The sequence below is a fragment of the Periophthalmus magnuspinnatus genome, chromosome 15 (genome assembly GCF_009829125.3).
Source record: "Periophthalmus magnuspinnatus isolate fPerMag1 chromosome 15, fPerMag1.2.pri, whole genome shotgun sequence".
NCBI classification, from domain to species: Eukaryota; Metazoa; Chordata; class Actinopteri; order Gobiiformes; family Gobiidae; genus Periophthalmus; species Periophthalmus magnuspinnatus.
This window is the reverse complement of record NC_047140.1, coordinates 2,855,547-2,879,069: the sequence shown is the minus strand read 5'-3', so window position 1 is coordinate 2,879,069 and position 23,523 is coordinate 2,855,547. Positions and strand designations below refer to the sequence as shown.

Genomic DNA, 23,523 nt, shown 5'->3' with positions numbered 1-23,523 from the left:
TTTAAAGGAAAGATAATTTGTTGACCTTCAGGTCTTTCCTAGTGGTGGTAAAAGTGAACCACACACCAAAAGTATTTTCAGAACAATAACATTATCTTAATGGCATTTATATAACGTCTTGAAAAGTGAAGGCAAACCCAGCTAAAGCGTTAAATGCTATCCTTGGCATTGTTTCTAACAATGTTTACTGTTGTTGCATAATCCTTGTACTGCACTAGATTTTGTCAATGCAATCCAAAAAACAGATACAAAACTGGTAGTTAGGTTTGTCAAAGCCCCTTAATCAAATATTACACCACCATTAACAGCAGAAAAATGCACATGCTCCTTCATGAGAGCTCCAAATGTTTAGTCCAGTGTAACACCTTCAGTCTATATCTGCATCAATGACCTTGTTTTCCTCAGAGGACTAATTAAGTTCTCTTTTTCTAAATACTGTTAAGTAGAAGCCATTTGTTAAAGACGATGTTGTTCAGTGGTTGCATTGAGTCACAAGGGACACACTCAACACAAGTATATGTCACTAAACTCTTTCGAAATGGTCCTCTAGACCTCTAACTCGTTTTAAAAAAAGAGATTTGCTAAAAGAAGTGATGCTCAATATAAAATGTGACAAGTTCTTTTGCAAGCACTCAGATTGTGTTTGATTCCCTGAGGAGAAAGAAGAGTGCACAAAAGCAAATGCCTAGAAGAAGTACTGATGCACTGCGCAGTTGGTGAGTCATAAAGGCAGCTTTGCATGGGATGGATCCCCTGTCTGCGCACATGGCCCGGCTCCAGTTTAGACGACAGGAGTTACCAATCAGCTTCAAAATGCTTCTGAGGTTGAAAGTCTGAATAGATTCCTGCACCTAGGTCAGCCAATACGAAAAGAAATATTTTGAGGAGGAAAGAAGGTAGCATCATTCACCTGTACAGTCTGTGGTTCATTAATGATGATGATTTTAACTGGGCAAAAGATGGGTAATATTTAAAAAGAAAGGTTCTAAACATTATTCAGCCCGTTTTACTCATGTGGAGTAAACTACTGATTCACCTTAACACATTGATCATGATGTAAATACAACAATATTCCATGTAAAATAAGTCTATATACAACAGGTGAGCAGCTCCAACTGTAACTATTGTAACTGTAACTATTTAATCAACAATGACACTTCAGCCTGCTTGGTGGTAATGCAACATCTCTGACGCAAGACTTTAACAAAATCCACATGCCTGTAGAGTTTTTCTCACACATTCTAGTTCACACACCCACAGTGGTTGTATCGCTCATAGTTCAAACCTGCTTTGGTGACACATTTATAACAAGTCAAGTTTATTTGTCTGATGGACCATAGAAAACCAAAGAGAACACAGTAAAAGCATTGATAATACTGCACATATTACAAATTATACATAAACATTTGTGTAGGAAGCAGGATCTTTTAAACTACACATAATACCGAACCTAAAGGCTTTGCATGTTATTTATTTTTGTTAGATTTACCTTTTCTACGTACTATGAATGGTTGTTACTATTGTTATTAAACTTGCTCAAACCACTGTTAATTTAGCTTAAATTATGTACATATATTGTGAGACAGTACTGCCAAAGTTTTATTAAAAACTGACAAAAGAAAAACTAAATCACTTTTTTATTCATACTAATCATGGGTTTCGTAAAATCTGCCACTTGATCTGGAGCATAATTCTTGTGGTGTATCATAACCACTGCATATATATTCATGTGGAGTAGACACTATTAAGCCTGGGCCCTGTGTGCAATACATTTAAATCTGCTAGATGGGGCAGAAACAATAAAACAGATGTGTTCAAGGTCACGGGGGACTGTCCATCCGGGATGCATTTTGGTGGCAAGCGGAGAAACAGTTCAACACCCCCACCAGTACAATACATGGCTGCAATGGCACTTTGACCAGAGGGGAATTTCTATGCATGCGTAAGAAGGAAATGAGAAGAGAAATAAGAAAAAAGAGTATCATGCTAAAACTTCCAGCGGAGATAAAGAGTCATTCAAGTTGGCCGTTTTATGCTTCCAGACATGCAAAGAAACTGAATACTCTTACTCAAACAGAATTCATGAACGTTTTGACTTAATGGTGAGCTACGCAAACCAAAAACAGCCAAAAAAGAAAATGACAGGGTTCTGCAAATATTACAGAGTTTTGAAGTAAAATTAAATTCTGTTACACCAGTATTAGAATATCAATATTGTCTCAGTGAAGAACGTCCATAAGTTCTTCTTAGAAATGAAAAAACAAAAAATCTAAATAATTATCAGTCAAAATTTAAATAACTATTATGTAGTAAGAAAGCAGCTCGTCCAGCTCTGATTAACATTTGTGCAAATTAAATAACTCTGTATCATTTCTGTAAGTCATTCAATTAATAGGCCATGGCCAATGTGCAAAGTATCTAATTGTGTTACATTGAAAAAAAAAAAGAAGCAATAATTCACTTTTTTTTAATGCCTTATAGTTTGAAAGTAGCAGAGCCAGGATTATAGCTAAGTTTCAAAGTGACCAAATGAGATAAGAAGACTAATGTTGGGCTGTTTCACACTATAGTCAATTGAAATAAATTAGGACTGCAGCAACAGATTGATGGAGCCATCTATTCCATTCTCCTAAATGTTTGTCATGACTCTATGCCGCAATGCCAGTTTGTTTTGGGTCCAGACAATTAAAAAAGATGATGATTAAATGTCAATAGTGCTCAAAAAGAAGCTGAGACTCCAGATAAATTGGTTTCAAGGCAGTACATCTCATCCAACAGTAAAATGCTATAAGACTTTTAGCAACGCCTGTTAATATGTGTGACATAAACAACATGTATCAAAAGTGCAAAAAAACAAAAAAAAAACCTCTTTCCCCCACTCAGGCAATGAGTCATTTTAACAAGTCAGGAGAGACATTTGTAGAGCAATAGGGGCATGACGCATTAGCACTTTATTTCACAAACAATCCATCTTTTATAGATTATACAAATTGTCTCAGCGCCATCATTCAGTCTGGTATCAATGTAAGATAATGATGCCTAATGATGTGTGACTGTCTGGCGCCTTCTGCAAATCTCCCCAAAATAAGCCTGCAACATTCATTTTAATAGAAAAAAGGGCATTTGACAAACCATTTTAAAAGCATATTCCTATTTAAAGAAAGTAGACCAGCTGGAAAGACGACAAGGAAGCTTTCTAAATGTCCACCTGGCAAGCACCTCCGCAGACAGATAAGATACGCCATGTGGAGGAAGAGGGAACGCAACGAGGCTTTCTGTTTGGAGAGATGAAACTATGTGCCATCAGGGCAGACCGGATGTAACAAAGTGAGATTACAATATTTGACATGTTGTTAGTACAGAATGTGTGGACAAATCACAGGGGTATTGCACAGAGCTGTGGGCAGCACACTTGGACAGTCTACATGGATTATTGACAATCTCTACGTTTTCTTCAGTACAGTACAATGGTGACAATAAGGCACATAAAACATGCATCCAAGGATCTTACATTTCAAGGGTAAATCCTATAGTGTACACTGCACTACAAGGTTCAATGAAGTATGAGAAAACGGTAACCAAGCGCAAAGAATTCAGCCCAACAGTTAAGTTTAAACGCTCTATTCCAAAGTACTATTGCAAAAGGTGTTAGTAGGATTTAGTAGAGCGGTTCAAAGTCACCATCTATAATTAAACTAGCCGACCCACCCCTGTTGCAGTTCTCACACGTCACCACTAGATGCTATCTACATTACTTCTGTCTGATAGTGTGCCAGCTTTGGCCTGACAGAAGAAGACCAGAGAGCACAGGTGAGCGTGAACAAAGGCCAGGTGAGAGGAGGGGGACCATGTTTCACTTCTACTGGTGAAAAAAATCAAATAAAGCTGCGGATGGTAGCTTTAAAGGCCCTGTACCTGCAAAATAAATGGTGCATTTGAATTAGCATGAATGGAAAATATTAATTGGCTGGGTGAAGATTATCTTTCATGTAACACTTGTTCTAGTGATTAATAGTAACTTAATTTTTGATCATTTTGGCAGCTACAAACCCTTAATTTTACTATTTCTATTCTAAAGTATTAAAGGATTTATTACATTTTATACATTTCTTTTCATGGTTTTAAATAGATGTCAGGAAAACATCTGTGTAAATGGACAAAACAGTGTTGGAGAGTGTTCTACTGTACAATGATCTTACTTTTGACACATTGCTCAACTGCCACATTCATTTTACCTCACAAATATCCCAAAAATATGTCTGCACTCAAAGTATCATAAATGTTGCCTTTACCAAATTCACAGTGTAATGCACCTTTTCAATGACCAGGCAGGTCCATTGAGAAACCCCAGGTGATAACACATTTTGCTACTATAGGATTCCTTTCCAACAAAAAAGAGCACTCACAGAACAGGGCCATAGATTTGTATCCTTCTTTTACTTCTGCCTTAGCCTTCCAATGGCTATCATCCAGCTGAATTGCCCAAATGTGTATCAGAATGTGACAAGCCTGAAGCGGACCTCTGGAGACATTCTGTTCCATATACAAAAATCAATAGAAATATGGGAGATGGCTACAAAATGAACACACAGTTAAGTACAAAATCACATGATATATAATATAAAGTGTCAGATTTTTTTCAGACGGTTTATTGTTTCCTTCATTTGTTAAGTCAGTCCCATTTTGCTTTGCTTATGTTCATCAGTATTAACACCAAATGAAACTTAAATCAGCAAGGACTGAAGGAGACTCATTCTTTCAATAGAACAGGAAAACCATTAGGACGGCTGAGCAACTTGAATTACTCCTTTTTGAACAAATCCTTCAGCTTACAGAAAACCTTTTTTTATTTTGAGCTATGCCAGCCTTTATGGCAAGAACTGTTTTGATAAATGTGATCAAATAAACTACATAAATGGTGTAGAGCTATAAAAGGAGACAACCCTTTATTGACTTTCACTTTCAAATGTCAGTAACTTATTTTATTACCCTTTACAGGTTTGAATTCCTGCCATTGGAAGTTATAATTATGATCATTCTATTCATGTCAGTTCACTAATAGCTGACTAATAAGTTTTCAGGGAGCCAAACTGTAAAGTGCAGACAGTGAGCTAACCTTTTCAGCATTGCTATCCTGTTTCTAAGCAATGCACACAAACCAAAGCCTCTGGTGTGAATACCAATAGATATTGTAGAAGGATTGATGGACAGTGCACTTTGTGTGGTGGTGTATATGGCGTGTTTTTAATACCTAATGGGGACCTCAGACTCTACTGCCAAAATGTGAGAAGCTGAAAATTTGCAAAATGTGAATAATTGAAGGTTAGAATAGGAGTATGGGATGAGGATGAAATAAATGTGTGTGTGGTCATGTATTCATGATGTTATGGAGAATTCAGACCTCATTATGGAAATTATTAAGATATAGGGAAGTTCAAGTGTTAGGTTCAGTCAAAGGTTAGGAAAGTTAACAGCCAGGTTAATTAATGCAAATATTTGCTGCTATATGCAATTTTGCTGGACGGGGATACCTCAGCATTACATATAACAATACATTTCCTAGACTGAGATGTTTTCAGTTGTTAGGGATAGTTTTGCAGACACATTCATTGTGCTGTGAGAGTCAAAGAGGTCCTGGGGACTACTGAGTCCCCTTGAGCTAAAATATTAATAGAGTGCTGAGATATTGGCGGGTTAGATGCGGGTTAAGGTTCAGACGAGGTTAGAGATGCAGAGGTTAGAACTTGTGGAAATTAAGTGTTTATGTGTGGCTTGTGCTTGTGAGATTTCTTATGCATTCTGGATTTTGCATTGTTTCAATGGTACACAATCATAGAAATCTAATACTTTTTGGCACTGCTTTATTTCGTGTGACAAATATGCAATATAATATGTGTTGTTTTGTCTACTTTTTATACCATGTTTTACTATTCGGCAATGCAAGAATAATCAAAGAGAAATCAAGGTGAGTTTTAAATTCCAAAGAGAAAATCTGTTCAAAAAAATTTTTGGGAAAGGGTGAAAATAAACTGTGATAATAAGTTGTATATATGTATATACTTTGATTCAGGTAAGCAAACGCTGCCTATAAGCAAAGTCATCAGGAGCAAAATAGGCTTAGTCTTGAGAGGGAGAAACAAAGAAAGAATATGCAGGAAATCACTTTAGTTTATCATTCAACATTTGGGATTTTTAAGTACTACATGTGTGTATTTATAACTCTGTGAGAATACCACACCGTCTATTTTTGGATTTATTGGTTTGCGGAGTAGGGTTTAGAAGTTTCATCAGTTGTCCATGTGTGTATTATTTATGTAAAGTGCAGAGCTGCTGCCAGTCTAGGGATATGTTGTGTTGTATGAGAGAGACACAGCCTACAGACAAGGGAGAAGCAAGGGATGAGAGGGGAAAAGAGGCAGAGACCCACCACAACACTAGCCCTTTAACTCATCTGCAACCTTTCAGCCCTTTCACATTCAATCTCCATTACATCTCATTACGTCAAGCCATCTTTAAAGGGCTACTAATGACTAAAACCCCAGGGGGAAACTTCAATCTCCAATCCAGCCATTTCAGAGATCACACTGCGTCAAAGGGATTCCGTGCGTAAATCTGGACAGATTCAAATAAATCTTAAAGTTGAAAAATCTTATGACCTGGCTACTTACACTGCTGTTCTGCCCAGACCAGTGCACCATCGCCTGGTTGTGTGCCGTGTCTCCAGTGAGCGCGAATGTAGTGTGCATGAGCTGGAACTGCTCCGGCTCCTCAGACGCAGCATCACCGGCATCTTCCTTCGCATCCTCTTGGCGAAACTCGGACCAAGTCTCTGCGCTCCTGGCACCACGTCCACGGCTCTGGCTCGCGCTGGTCACAACCTTGTCCTCATTTTCAGTCACATTACTCCGCTCCAAATATCCCACTTTACTTTCCCCGTCTACCCCGCTGCTACTTTTGGTTCGGTTGCCGCGGTCTAACACACTTGAATCAATTGATGTGGCCACTTTTAGAAGTTTCTGGTCTTTGTTTTGCGCGCAGTTATTTCCCCCCGATTGCCCCTGTACTTTGGATGAACTTTCTTCACTCGAATCCGTATTAATGTTATTTACATTCCCTCCGTTTGCGTCCTTGCGTCGAGGAAGCGCTTCCACAGATCCATCAATTTCCTCACTTTGTAACTCGTCAAAACTAATCAAATCCAATGCGGACAGCTCTTGTGGTGATGCTGAGACTGGCGGTAACTGACAGGAGGGAATGCACCTCACCTCTGCCTGCGTTACGCCAAGGAGTGAAGTTAGAACGCTGAGCCAAATCCACAAAATGAAGGCAAACCAGTGACTTGGGCGCGTCTCCATTCTCCGGTATTTTCCCCAATTCAGAAGCGACAAAAACACATCATTTGACACTCTGGACGTTTTTCAGTCAGTCATGGCACGGGGTAATGTGCATGCGCTATGGAGAGGTACGGCGCGAGCAGCAGCGGAGGAAGAGGCTGCAGCGCGCGGACAAGTGTTCCCAAGAACTGATGCAAACGAGAGGAGGAGCTGGAGGCTGAATCCTGCTGGTGAGGGGGGAGAGGGGCCCGAGTGTAGCCCCCCGCATCCTCAGCGCAACGCGGATCAAAAGGCGACTGGCCCTGCACTTAATTAAGTTGTGCTTATAGTTCCATGCAGGCACGTGGTCCCCTATGGCTCTTATACTAGTACTTTTTGATCAGCCGTTTGTGGTGCGTAACTATGACAGATTTGAATCCATCATAATCTGGAGGGTAATTATGCATCGAATTAGAGAAGTCTGCTCATCAGGGCTCTCCCCAGAGGAAACTTCAGAAACATTAAAGGTGCAGCCGGTGGTTGTCTTTGTGTGGAAATGTTCCTGACAGGGCCTTTATGGGAGGCACAATGAGCCTTTGCATTTTCCATTAGCCCAGGCCCGGGTAATCAATTAACAGGATTGCCTGTGTTCACTGTCAATTATGGCACGCAGGTAATGACTTTGTTGTGACCGGCCTGAGGGATGGTTAGGAGTGGGCTTCACTGCCAACCAAGTCACCTCAAGTCACGAAGGTATACCATTTATCAGGAGGACCATGTGTGGATTAATGAGATTTTCAGCCAAAACCCTATTTACTTATAGTTTTCGGCAATAAATCAACAGAAATGATTAATGCATGTGTCAAATTTTAGGTCCTTCAAGGAAAAGCCAAACTGATCTTCAGCCAAATAATAAAAATGCAGAAATTATAGATATAAATTGTGCTCAAGTGAAACAAAAAACATGACATCAGGCGGTCAGTCATTTGCAACTTTCTAGAAAGTGGTTACCTGTAGATTTTTGGAACGAGAACATTGCTTTATTTTAAGCGATAGGTCTATTGATTTTTTTCTACCAATGCCAGCTCAGCCCAAACTCAGAATGACTAAATCCGTTATCTCTTCTCTACTTCAACATTATTGAACTTGTCTGATCCATTTAAGAAGGAAACTTCACTTAGTTTAGAGAAAACAAAAGCACTGTTACAATGGTGTCTTTGAAAACACATTTTAGAATCAACAAGTTGAAACTATACTGAATATATAAAAGCATTCTCAGTGGCACTAAGATTGTATGCTTTACTGTGCAAGTAAATATACACAATGATACAGTATTTAGCCCGGCTCAAACGCTGGAAAAATATTGTTAGAACTAACTGCCCAAGTTTGTGATCTACATTTTGTCACTGTGTTTATTTACAAAGTTTGTCTGGAGAGATAAACGCAGACCTGTGTCCATGGTGGCCTGTTTATCAACCTGCTGCAGCTGAGTGAAGTAAATTCACATTCCAAACTTTGAGCTCGTCTCAGTGTCCTCTCCACTGGATGGTAATGGGGATGCTGGACCCTAAATGAATGGGTTACATTTAAAGCTAAAGTAAGTCCTTTATCTCTGAAATGATTCATACAACACAAGCCCGCAGGTGTTCACATCGTCATGGCAATAATCGAGAAGCCATTATTGCCACACACCCTGGAATACGTTGTGATATTTCACTACGCTTTGGGCTTTGTTCCAGTCAGTTAATGGTAAACCATTAGGGGAACCAGAGCCTGTCCAAAACCTGTGATTAGATTCTATTTCTGGGCAGCGTTTAGTCAATAGGATGACGATGCTGTTGACTGGTGACTGATGCCGAAGAGACTCCCTGTATCGAGCTGTGTTCTCCCCATTGCTCCTGGTCCACATACGGGTCAACAGCACAGAGACGTCTTTCATTGGCAGCCATTAGTGATGCAGTGAGCAAGAGCTGTCTCAATCTGTTTCAGTTAGCCCCCACCAGACAAGGGGAAACCAGTCTATAATGCAGATTGATGGCTGACTGAGAATTTCAATCACAGGGAACATTGGCTAAAAAGCTCCAGTCTTGACTGTAATGTGAAGCTAAAGAGCAGTGGCTTCATTAAGGAGGTAAAGTGCTCCTTAAACAAAGTGTGGCATGCGTCGCACACCTGCAAAACTTTTGCAAGATCTGCTGCTACGGAATTATAATGTTTGGGCATACACCACAATGTGGCATTCAAGAGAGGCTCGTGTAACTGCGAGGAATGACCTTGGTTCAAATATTTTTTGCTTATATTTTGGTCCTATCCCCCAGGTGAGTTATACTGAGTACACTTTTGGAGAAACAGATCCTATTGTTACATGCCAAATGGGTCAAGAAAAAACACATGTCAGAAGAATAGCTGCAAAAGAAACCCACTGCCCTATAACCAGGAGTTTGTATAAGTTTTGTATGATGCATGTGTACCATCATTTCTCACAGCACTGATAGCAGTCTTCCTCAAATTATATATTTAGAGGACTTGAAATTGTAAAAATACAAAAAAGACAAAAAGCTTGATGACTTACCAGTGTCAGTGCTTTGTGATGTGTTGTCTTGATTATATTTGTAATATATATTTATAATAATAGTCAAAATATAGTGAAGATTCTATATGTGGAGCTACATTTGACATAACAGAGAAGTTTAAGGTGAGATCTAAACTTTTGTTTACTCTAATGAAAGTCTCCAGGCTGGTGGCAATTTGGCACAGATTGAGTTTTTAAAATGAAAGCAGACAGGTTTCAATGTTGTTAGTGGAGACTGGGGAGCATGGGGAAAGGGGATTTCCGTAAGTATTAAACGGCCAAGTAAAGAGACAGGTTTCATTGGTCATTTCAAATTTCAAATGTTTGACAGCTAAATGTTTTATCAGCAGCATACTCCAAACAGTTTCACCATGTGGTTTATTTTAAAGTTAAATATATGTTTTATATACAGCACATTAAATGACCTAACCAACATGTAGGGAAAATACAAAAATAAAAGAATCATTTGTGTAAATGTGTAAATTTACATACCAGGAAATGAATGTTGTTACAGTTCATGGTATTTATTTATTTTTATTTTTTTTCTTCATGTAAATATCTTGTTATCTATCAAAACAATTACACAAACTGTTGATCTTAAAAGTGTAATTTAAACATAAAATCTTGTAAAAATGTGCAAATGAAGTTATTTTATTGACTTTATATTCATCTGATTTGTGAATAATCGCAGCAGCAGAACTAGCATCTCGAATTTTTAATTACCCTGTAGCTCTGAGGCACTCATCTGCCAGAAGACAGTAAGAACATCCACTCATCAATTTATGCATAGGCACAGTTTCATATTCATGGACAAGATCCTTTGTAGTCCAAACTAAATCCTCAGTTTTTATTCTTTTTTTAATTTGATTTCTTTATCTACAGTAAGTATCTTTAAAGTCAAAACTAAGAATCTCTTAGTGGAATAAAAGACACTGCCTTTGTGTGCCTTTGTTGAACAGTATTATACATATTTAAAGCTTCAGAGGGAGGAGGATGTTCTGTTTTGTCTACCAAAAAAATCAATGATCGTTTAATTTTTCAAGTTTCAAAATGACATGCACGAATCAATATTGCAAAACATCTGGAAACATTAAAAAAATGTGATTTCCTGTGAGGAGGAAAAATTCAGTGACAGATTTTTTTAGCAAGTTTAAAATTTCTGTTCCAAGGCGACAAACTTAAAGCTGATGTGCCAAAGCAACATTTGAGTGCAAAACATGGCTGCCGAGTGGAATTATTGTCTTTTCCATAGTCAAGATTGCTGCTTTGCTGGGTGTCACGCACACTGAATACCAACTGTGTTACGTGTGCTCATACTTCTAAGATGAAAACTTCTGAGCAGACACTGGGAAATGCACACACCCCAGAGGATCTATTTTAGCCAAATTTAGATTCAACAATGGCTTTTTTTTTATTAAAATGCACAAAAAGGGAAAGCACACTATCACAACAGACCAGATTATTAGGATGATGGTAATGACTATACACCATTTACACATGCAGCGAGTGAAAAAACAGTGCTCCAAATATGTGTGAAATAAGGTGTCAATTATGTTCAAAAGGTATAAAGTCTTATTACATGAATTTTGGATGGCCTTGATTTATTGACAGATTAACCAATCAGTGAATCACATAATCCATTTGTGTAAAAGAAACCAAAAGCAAATGGCGCACGTCACACAAAGCCTTAAACAAACCTGAGGTGAGAGAAGTTACAAATAAACAGTGGTAATGAATTTACCTCAAAACTTGACAGAGAAATAATTGTTTGTAAGCAGGCAGGGCCCCAGACACTCCTGCATTTTAAAGAAAGTTGCTGGCTTGCCATGCTGCATCCCAGAGCACCCATGGAAATAATTAAACAAAGGATCATGGTATGCCCAACCATTATAAGGAATTTGTTTGATTTAGCTGGACGTACTGATTATAACACATAGTGACCCAATGGGAATCTGTGCCGTACCAGGTCACATGCAATATAAAAACTAGATTATCTATTGCCTTTTTTCATGAAAAAGACGAAAGCAGGATATGGCCTTTCACTCAATTTGGACCTAGTTCCAATTCTAGTTCTTTCATAACTGCCCTGATTATTCATATTATGAATAAGGACCAAAGAGTCTATATATTAGTTGTGAGGCACATTATATCAACCTTGTTTTGCTACTGAAAAGCTAACGGTTTGCCTTTAATGCTGTAGCACATTGAAATTGCCACACCAATCTCACCAAAAAGACAGTTTCCTTTCAGCTTGCACTGAATACAAATCCATTTATTTTCTCACCAAAAGCAAATAAATGGATGCTTATTATCTGTATTTTATGCAAGTGTGTCTCCGGATCACTGCATTAGTAACACAAGGTTTTGGAGGTTGCAAGAGTGAAGCTCAGTTTAATGATGGACACCTAAATCATCCACTTCAATTAGTGCAAAAGATACCTCTAGGGCACCATGAGGGAAAATCGCCTTTTCAAATAATGATTTCAATTACATTATTGAGAGATGCTCTGAAATGCTATACGGGCGGCTGGGTTAAGTGCTGTGACCCTCGTGACGCACTGCAGGCTGTATTCATTTGGTCATACCAATCCTGCACTAAGTTTCATACAAACTACATCAAATATAAACTTACTGGTTATAAGGCTCCATTTTATATAAACAAAGGTTTCAACTAGCTTTCAGTCTCTAAAAATCTCTCTTCTAAATTTCAGTGACCTTCATCTGTTATGATAGATTTTATTTTCAAAAAAGTGTTTTGTCTACATCATTCTTAATATATATATATTTTAAAAAGTGCATCTATTTTACAAGGTAGTCAGAGGGTCTACCAAGCATTTTTTACTTTAGTTTCCACAGACCATGATACAGGCTGATATTCTATAAGGTCTACTATATAACATATTACATAATCATTTCCACTTTACACTCAGAGAGGTTTGATCTTATTATTTATTTACTTAATTAGGGCAGTGGGTAAGAATGTAAACATCAGAGTAAACATCAGTCATTAAAAGAGAGAGATATTGAACATTTTCACATCCCTCTTCAAATAATCTTGCTGGTTGGTGCTATATGTTCTGTTTTAAGAACATTCCACGGTGTTCTCCTGTATATGACTTCTGTGCACTAAAGGTTGTTTACTGTCTGCGCTCATTAACAGTGTGACCTGGTCGAGCCCTGCTGCAGAAACAGGAAAACTTACATTGGTTACTTTGGGTTTAATTAGTTTAAAAAGTTTGGATTAAATGTGATATCAAGAACTCCAGGCAAACCTTAATGCACACAAGAGCACTGCACAAACAAAATGAAAAAAAATCAATGAATTATACTATTTATCTGACAGTTAACCGGAAGATGAAACTCACGACTGAATCCCATATCTCCAGCTAATTCACTCCATGCCTTTTCAATTTTGATGTGGTCCATAAATTCTAAATAATTCCAATACAATAATTAATTTGTCGACTATAAAATTTGGTTGAATAAGAAACCGTTGACCTGTTTATAGACTAATGGCCACTGCCTTAATTAGAAATAATCACTGGTCAAACTAAAATCTTAGCTGTCCAGGTTTAGTCTGTGTACTTTAATTTGTAAGATAATTGTCCAAACATCCAAAATTGCATGCAGTAGTCTCATGTCCAGGCTAATACGGGGACATGTTGGGTTTGACTTACATCTAATGGCGTTTATAATGTCCATGGCACTCATAAAAATTTGAATTTCCAGGGAGAGTTTTTGGTCAGAGAAAGCACTGTGCAGCACCATGGCAGTAAACATTAATATCTAGGAAGGTTATTAAATTGTTGGATTGCGCTCATCACAATGCCTCGAGTCCCCGGAAAGTTTTAAAAGTTTATTCATAACTCCAACACAAAGTTCATTAATCTCATATAGAGGAAATGTTAGAGTATGGGACTTTTGTTTATAAAAATGTTTCAAACTGATTTTTTTTTTACAGTTATGATTCTATTGGCGTTGTACAGCTTGATGTCAACAAACATTATCATTGGTACGTACAAGTAAAGTAGACTTTTTACATTATTGAATGTGTAGTAGGACATTCTGTAGTAACATAACTAGACTGGATGGAAGGAAAACTTGCATTATGTGGGGCAATATCCAAAACACAGTCACATTTCTGTAGTCATTGTTCTTTAATCCTAAACAGTGAATATTAATTGTATGATTTTCTTCAAATCAGCTGAAACCGTTGGATCCACTCTTTCATGAAAAAGTGGGTTGGCCATCACTGTCTATTAGAAGTGAACAGCACTGTTTGAAATGGGACGACTTCAAAAACTGTCAGAACCCCTCACCTGCTTGTTAGTCATTGATACTGCAACATTTAATACCAGGTCACATGACTGCATAAGGCTAAGGACGAGCCGCACCAGAACTGAGATGGAATGGAATAGACTCCAAGGAAAAGCAAAACTGGATATGTTGGTGACAGTCCCAATTTAATAATCTGATAACAAACTTTTACACACAGACCTGCCCCTGTTTTTAATGTTTTAGATTGATGGTTTTGTTTGTTTTTTTCTGCTTGTATTGTGCTTTAAACATGGCCTGAAAAAGAGAGCCCAAGTGCTCTCATTGGGTTCCCCTGTTTAAATAAAGATAAATAAAGATAAATAAAATGCTTCACACATTGTTTAACAGCTGGGGTGCTCAGGGATGATCATTTGTCTTTAGTCTTTTTGGATCTATAGCAGAAAAGTAGGGCAGCAACACGTTGTTTGCATGTCTCACCTTCTTAAGAGTTGTAAGAGCCCCTCTTCCTCAGTCTTAATTAGCCATGAGTAGACACACATGAGAAAAAGTGAAGGTCATCTCTGTTGTTTAGCATCCCAATAGAAACTTGAAGACACAGATCACCAGCTTCATGTGCTAGCTAGTAGAGCCACTAATGAGGTCGGTCCAGCCTCTCTGCCCAACTCTAAAGGCCACGGCCAACTTAAAAACACTGAACTTTGTGCAATAACAAGCAAGACGGGGGGTGGGAACTCCCACATACAGCATCAGTGATTCACAAAGTGGAGTATTTCATCCCGGCACACTAGACCCTCTTATTTTCAGGAATGTCATTTTTGAGTCCTGTAAAAGAGTTAGGGAGAGACATCCTTCCAGACATCAATTATTCACCAAAGCTTATATCACAAGCTCGTAGATCAAAACAGCGGGCTTGTAAGATACTAGAGGGCATCGTTTTATATTTAGAGCTGGCAGAGAAACACAAACCTAAGAGAGAAAGGTTATGTGTTTGAAATGTGATAGGAACTCACAAGTCTTTATAATTTCCCTGACAGGTACACAATGTGGCAGAGGAACACTGTAGGCTATGTGAGTCTATCTTTGTACTTCTCCATCAGAGGCTGAGGATTTTGCACTACCACAAAATAAGGTTCCTGTGAAAATGAATATTTTATGCAATTGGTACCAGGCTATGATTGGCTGTATTAGAGTACATTTGCATTCCAAATTGCCCGATGTGCAGAAATCACAGCACTAAGGTATTTGCTAATAGTACAAGCACAAAGCATGTTTTCTAGGTTGAAAAGCAATGGTGACTAACAATGGGAATGTTCATGTTTCAGGAGATTCTAGTAATGTACAATGAGCAATGTTTATTTGCATTTTTGGCCCCCTTTTGCACTGCATGTTTTATCTTGTTTTATTACTTCTGCTGCATTTTGACATTGAGATCAAGAGCCATTGTATGGAAGATCATTTGTTTCATCAGATTTAAAATTTTTAACTTTGAATTTTTTAACTGTGAAAAAACATGTTTGAATTGTTTTTATACTGAAATGCAGTACATGAATTTTTAAGTATACATTTTCAGTGTGTTAAAAATGTCACTTTTAAATATTCAGCACATATATTTTCAAACCCTTAAATTTAAATGTTAAAATTCTTAGTGTAAAATTTGTAGAGAAAAAGATGGAACATGCCAAGGCATAAGCAATCCAGTGTGTGACAGAGGAGGACAGAGCCTGGCTGTTTCCTATTGGCTTTTCTCTTAAGTGTTAAGTAATAAAAGAAGGAGGTCTTGATAAAACTAATTCTGACCATTCAGATTGGTTCCTTACAGCATTTCCTGGTTGTTACCAAAGTTGACCAACTCATGATCATTTGCTTATGCCTTGACATTTTAGTGAAGTGAATATTTTATTTAGATTTTTTTTAACACACTGAAAATGTGTACTTAAAATTTCATCCACTGAAATTCAGATTGAAAAAAAATAAATTTTTCCAGTAAAAAAAATTAAAGTGAGAAATTCAAAATAAAAATTCAAAATCTGATTAAACAAATTATTTTCTATACATTGTGCTCTGCCTTTTTGAAAAATAAATGGTGAAAGTATACATGTAGAGTCCTTTCCCTGTAAAAATCAGGACCGTTAACTGCTTTACCCCGGAAAAAGATCTGTCTTTTTCAATGCAATACATAATATATGTATTATAGGTAGCAGTACAGAAGTATTTATAGAAAGAAACAACATTAAAACAGTTTGTTTTGTCACCAGCACTAGCAGGAGACCCTAAATAAGAAACAGCCATGTTACAATTGTGCAAATGGGAGTCTCCAGTAGCATACAAAACTTCCCAACAAAAATAGCCCTGCTGCCTCTGCATTCCTGATCCAAAGAACCTGTCACTCTCCACCTTGTGACACAAACAAACTGGAGCCACCTCAGGTACTCGATGCTGATTTGCATTTTGTATCAAGTTCTTTGGTCCAGTGCCAGCACCAGCATAAAAAGCTCTCTCCCCAGATATGGACCTGATTGAAACTGTAAGCAGAGTGGAGCTCTCTGCGTGCTCTCTATATAGAGAGCTCATTAGTTGGAGAGACCTGTGTGCATTGTTCCAAGTCTGCAGAGTCAGCGAGGGAGCCACTCATCACTCCACACAATCCAGTCTCCTGCACATCTGGTCTGGCAGCTCCAGGGTGACCCGAGCACAGTGCACACTACCACATGCAAATACTGGAACCACACAGACATCAACTTCACCCATGCACAGAGAGCACCAGACGCCCCCAAGCACACTGGCCCTGCTTCATCATGCATGCTTTGTGCCATCAAGAGATCCAGGAGGGGCACACTGAAATGAAAGAGACTTCTTCTTCATTTCTGCTCACACCACCACTGTCCCAGATCAGACTGATTTACAGTCTTATATCCAGCTGATGTGGCCACCTTTGGAGCTGACCCTGCACTGCGCTGTGGGACAAGGATACAGCTTTTGGCAGCACTTCTCTGAGAATCCCAAAGTACTGGGAGCAAGTGTCCTGTCAGTCTTCACTTATGAGGGTTTGAATTCATAAGCTCTATTTGCAGTTTTCCATATAGGTCAGCCTTATTTCCACTGCTATTTCAGCCTCTCTAAACCATACTGGCAGCATGTCTCACGCCCCAGCAGCAGACACATCTCATCATGTTTACGATATTTTGGCACTTCACTGTAGGCTACCAATGTCTGGAAGTCCGTGGATGCAGGTAAAGGAGATGAATGTCACTTGTAGAAAAACCCCATTAAATTGACCTATTCTGCAGTAAGGCAGAGGCCATACGTCTATTGAAATATGTCAGTGTGCATTCTATTGACAGATGCTCTGTGTCACCCGATGTCACTTTCAGGACACAAGGCAGGAAAAACTTGAAGCATGAAGTGAGAACAATAGCACAAAAAGCCACATATTGACTTCTTCCCTTTCAGTATAAAAGAAATATACTTAGAGGAAGTAGGGCTGCTGTATGAAAAGACACATTTAATCAATGGAGGTATTTTAGAGGCTTTCACATAATGACATTTACCGAGAGCTGCCGTTTAAGATTAAAATTAACATTAGCTATCGACAGTTATACATTTTTTCTTCTGCATGTGATGCTTTCTGTGACACAAGCTCTAAAGCCAAGGATCAATCTCAAATTTGTTGATTTCATTGGCCTCATATTAATCTTCTACAATCATTTTAAAAACTATATGAGCTGTTGTCTAATGCAATTTATGTGGAAGCAAAAACATTTCTTTCATTGTTTACTTTTATTTCTATTTCCATTTTAGTGCCTCATTTGGGTTTAGGGTTTATATATGTGGAGAGCATTATAAGTAATTTCATTTTGCATCATGCCATCTCGTTTGTCAGCATTCCAATCCCTTTTTAGGAACAGTCTAATGTCAATGTCTTTAGTTTTGTTCCCGCTAAGCTCCATATGGCATTGTCTTTGTAGATTACCATAAGCAGGTATGAGGGACTGCTACAGTAACAGCTTTGGAGCGAGGCATTAGACAGATGTGCCTCCAGGATTAGAGCACCTTCGATCCCATGATATCCAATAAGTGATACCACACGTGCATTGTTTTGAAATTCTTATTATAGAGCGTAATACTATTTATTCGTCCCTGACAGCGATTTCAGATGAGCTATAACAACTGAAAATTGTATTCGGTGGCTGTCACAACACCTTGACTCAAATCTGCTAATTGGAATGGCACTGCTGATTCTTCGTAGCCAAGGAATGGAAAAAAGAAGACGTGAAAAAGAGTGTGAGACTTGGGCGTCCCAGGCTTGACTGTCGGAGCGCGCCATACTGCGTCTCCTCTGAGAGTTACCTCAATAGGAAGCATGCACAAAGGCTCCAAGACTTATCAGCTGAATCTGTATCAAAGGTGTGAGAGAAAAAAAAGACTTGTCAGAGCCATCACCAACTTATTCAGAAACCATATGTACGGTCAAATTAGTCGCGGTGAGAACTCAAATTGACGTCACTACCCTAGCTATTTATGGAAGCGTGAGTGTTGAATGTTCGTGCTATAACCCTAATGTTTTCTTTGGCTGCATGACCTCATTGTCTGCAGTTATATCGCAGTTTGTTGAGAGTGAATATAACACGAACCATGTCGCAAATGAGATACAAGCGTCTCACTGGGGAAGCCATCAGAGCGCAGTGGTTTCTCAGAACATTTGTGATGTGACAGCATTGGGAAGATCCATGGGCATCAAAGTGGCACATTTTGAAGTAAACTTACAAATAAGAAATTGTAGGGGGGGAAATCTGAACAAATGTCCACAGATCACAAAGGTCCACCATTGCAACCTAAATATAACCAAACTTACTGAACACAAACCATGACAATTATCTTATTTTAATGTTTAGCTCCCAAAAAGAAATCATAATTATTGATATTGTCCTTCTCTTTTCATGAAACATTGTGTTCCCAGACAGACATCATTGCCAAACAAACTTATTAGAGCCATTAGAGCATAAACCTAGTTTGTGTGAATCTGGTTTGGCTCCTGGCTCATTTGCCTTATCTGCTACTTGTGTTGGGCATCCCAATTCCCCAGTAAAATTTTCCAGTGCATCAGACTTGACTTGAAAGACAATCACACTAAAACAACACTATTCTGACAGGATATGAATCAGTGAATGTATACTATATATACTGTGTACTGAACTATAAATCAAAAATGTTTAAATTAACTGTACAGTGGAGCACTATGCAATAATGCAAATCATTTATTCTGGTACTGGCCTCTTGTGGTTGACGTTTTTGTTGACATTGGTTATGTTATGCAGTAAACCAATTGCAGCATAAAATAATTTAGCTTATCCACTTTGGCTTCTTGTAGAGTGTGTTGCCACAGTTTTTTGTCAAGTGCCCATTGCAATCTCTGGCAGATAAACAAACATGTGCTATGTTATAGTTAACACTGATGCACAAGAGGGTGTTTTTGATTGAGTTTTGATGTCCTGTGGAATAATCTGAAGTGGGTGTTTTTTGTCCATGTATCTCAAGATGTCTAATTGGAGATCTAAGTCCAGTGGAAAGTTATCATTGGAATTACATAAAAGTGTTCCTAATTGTGTTGAGGAATGCAAGATGTGTGTAGCTGTCAAATGAAATAATTATAGGCAGGAGTTCAAAGTTTTATGAGAATGATCTTGTATTTTGATGCTTGACATAGGGAGCCAAGTCTTCTCTGTGGCATACTTTTAGCTTTATCAATAAAAGATGACATTCACATGGGTGTGTTTAAGCAACGAAAAGAGGCACTGTCTGACTTGTTCTTACAATCACTTCAAACATCCCTTTTGCGGAAATAGAAAACACCAAACTACACCAAACCTGTTGTTGCTTTCAAAAATGTGAAGCCCATTGAGTAATCTAAGCATGTCTTGACATCAAGAGATCCATCAAAAGTGAAGTTTCTTAAGGTTCTGATCTCATTATTTTTGCAAATTAGAGTCTTAATGATGGTTTAATAGCTCTGTGGCGCACTGAAAATGGATTCAATTGTTTGTGAGATTCAAGACCTGTGATGGTGTTGATAAAGTCATTTAAATATAGCTAAGTCATTAATTGTGCTCATAAAACTATCTGTCGCAGCTGTCATTCCACACAGTAAATGACTACAATACGAAGGCCACTGCCAATAAGGTTTGTATAGAACAGGATTAAGTTGATTACTTTTTCGTATTGTGTGAATCTTTCAGGGTTAGAATGTAAATGTTTTCATTATGAATACAAGCAAACTATGAACTTTCTGCTTCTCTTTGCAATTACAGTAACTTCATTTGGCACATTTGTGATTAAGATTGTTCTGTTTAATTAAAACAGCATATGGCTCTCTCATCTTTCACTCTCAGTATCATACTGTATTTGGGTCTTTCCAGTTAGCTTAAGAAGCAGACATGCTGGACGCAATAAGTTGTAAATTATTTAGCATAGTAACCACATTTTGTATGATTGTTATTATTGCCATTATCTCTTGGGTAGGAACTTGGTGAGCTTCTCTTAAACAAGTGAAAGTGTAATATAAAAGTAGTACTTTTTTGACAAAATCAAGCTGCACCGTGCTGTCTACATCCTATTGCAAAGTATTTTATTGTTCAAAAATTTGTAACAAAGAGTTGTCACTGTATGATGCTTTTAAATGAGAGCTGAGTGGCTATTCTAAAGATGTGTACTTTTCCAAAAATAATCATCCAATTTAATACTAGGGATGTGCCAAAGGACAAGAGCAAGGAACAGTTTAGACAGCTTTAAATACCTACTACATCCTTTCACGGTTTGTAAATCAGATACCCCCCATTTAAATGAACAGTGAGTTAATGTTAATACATGACATGCTCAATTTAACTCCTACATAAGGCATCAAACTAAGAGTTCTTTATATGCAAGCCCACAGTATAAGATCGCTACTAAAAACCTGCCAGCATTATTATTAATATAGCTTCTTCTTCTTCTTCTTCTTCTTCTTCTTCTTCTTCTTCTTCTTCTTCTTCTTCTTCTTATTATTATTATTATTATTATTATTATTATTATTATTATTATTATTATTATTATTATTATTATTATATATTCTGCAATCCCATTTCCTGGGCAAAGAGGCAAAGACTGGTTATTTTCTGACCAAGTCCAAGTCCTCTTAGGACCAAGTCTTGGAAGACCTCTCCTTTGACCTTTGCTTGACAATGTGCGGCTCTCCAATTGGGACCCCACTGTGCATGTGTCATTTTAAACCGGTGTGGAGGTAGGAGCTGACTAGACTCATTAAAAATAAATGCATCAAAAGGATCAAAAAATCAATGCTTACAACAATGGAATATATTTAGGGCAAACCCAACAGTGACGTCCTGGACATCTCAGTCAGTCGCCATAGCATGAACTCATTAAAATGATTGAAGCTGGTCTTCAAAGAGCTACAGTTCAAATCCCGGGATAGCAGGCCAACATGAATCCGAGCTAAAGCCACAACCTTAATTCTTTCATATAACCATACTTTTCAGTGATAATGACAATGAAAAGCACCAGGTTCTACATTCAACCCTTGGAAACATTTCAAAGCCCCCCAAAGAGCTTTTATATTGCTTACATTTATTACTATGAGTTACAAGAAAGAGATCAGCTCAGGTTAGATCCACTTTAACAAGAATTCTGAAATAAAAATTAAGAAGGCCACCATAGCAAAGAAACAATTAAAGGATAGAGAGGGCTTGTTTTTCAAGTGTCTCTTCAGGGACGACTTTGTTAAACAAGAGAAACACACAATTTTGTTCTTATTGGCCCGTCTAAGCTCACCAAATCATCACTTTTTTAGATTGTGGATTTTCAGACAAATAACTAATACTTGCTGTTCACAAAAATAATGAAAAGTCTTAAAGACAGTATTAAGATAACTAGAAAGTGAAATACTGTTTAATGTTATCTGGCCAAATCTAATGTTATGTTTGGGGAGCTTAGTTTTAAACCAAATAGAAGCCTGAAAAGTTTCAAAATGACTTCCCCATCCTCAAGTGTGAAGAGTGTGACTTTGTTGCAGGAAACATATTTTGTTTGCACACACTTTTTGTTTCAGCAGGCTGGATACATCCTTAAATTAAAGCTGAATGAAAAACAAATAAATGTGTGTATATTCATTCAAATCTTGAAAGTGGAAGTGCATATAGTTTTGACAGAATTGTATTTTAAGTTAAGAAAATGGTTCTGTAAAAGTTTGCATCCTGCTGTTGTTTCCTCACTCTCCATGTCTCAAACAGTGATGAATACAAATAACCTGATAATGTCCCAGAAGGCAGACACATTGTCTTTATAGAACGACTGAGCATTGTCTCATAATGCAACATCTTCTTTTACTGAGATGGAGCAGATCTATTATCTGACTGCTTTTCTGTTCTATGAAACATACCACTATTCCACTGCCCCAACCTCATATCCAGTCATTTATCCTGCGTTTAACAGATACTTGGCTCCATTATGGACAATTTAAGTTCATCAACACCCCCTTCACATAATCAAAAGCCTCCAGATATTGATATAGGATGGTCTCACACTTGGTTTAACAATGTTTTCAACGTTAAGTTAATCATTGGGGTTTTTCTCTCATTTTCACTCTTGAGTGGGTGCGCCATGGCCACAGAGATGAGCAGTAAGTTGCAACTGTCAGCTGTGGTCAGATAAGAGACGTCCATTTTGAACCCAGGGGACTGTACTTTCTGCATTGTAATTTACATTTTTAAAAACAATAGCAAAAAGCCTTACACCTGACCTTAGGCAGCTGACAGAACTATGATTGTAAACTAATTTTTCCACGCATGGACAATGAGATCGCCCCTAGTCAAGCTGAAAACTGCAACGCACCATGAATTTTTTTAGTCACAAACCATTTTCATTTAATTAACTGATAATGAAAACAAATGCATGCAACTAAAATAATACAAGCGTTGTTACTGAGGCGGCACAACAATGAAAGTTGGTTCAGGCAGTTTTATAGTCAAAGAGTACAAATTGTCAAGAATAGATTGCAGTCTAATAGTTTATTGATTTAGCTATACTGTTTGTTAGACAACCATGACAAAAACAAGAAATGGTGACAAAAAAGAAGACAGTAATGTTGAAAATTAAATTATGCTTTATGGTGTAGAGGAAAAAGGGGAATCGGAATCATACTGCAGAAACATGGGGATTAGCATTTCCTATTCACAACTTCAGAAAGAAACCAAAAGTAACCATGTGTCTTTTTGCATCACGTAACACATTCATTAACACAAGCACTTTTAACCACCCAAAAGAACGTGGTCCATCATGAATCACAAATATAAATGCAACACAATTTTGTAT

General features: G+C 37.8%; 1 protein-coding gene across 1 annotated transcript in view; it reads right to left on the bottom strand.

Annotated features, from left to right (window-relative positions):
- LOC117382870 (VPS10 domain-containing receptor SorCS1-like) overlaps positions 1–7,355 on the bottom strand; it is a 76,381-nt gene extending 69,026 nt beyond the window's left edge. Inside the window, exon 1 of the mRNA XM_033980110.2 lies at positions 6,669–7,355. Within this exon, the coding sequence (XP_033836001.1) occupies positions 6,669–7,355 (687 nt within the window). The remainder of the gene's footprint in view (positions 1–6,668) is intronic.
- Positions 7,356–23,523: the final 16,168 nt, after the last annotated feature.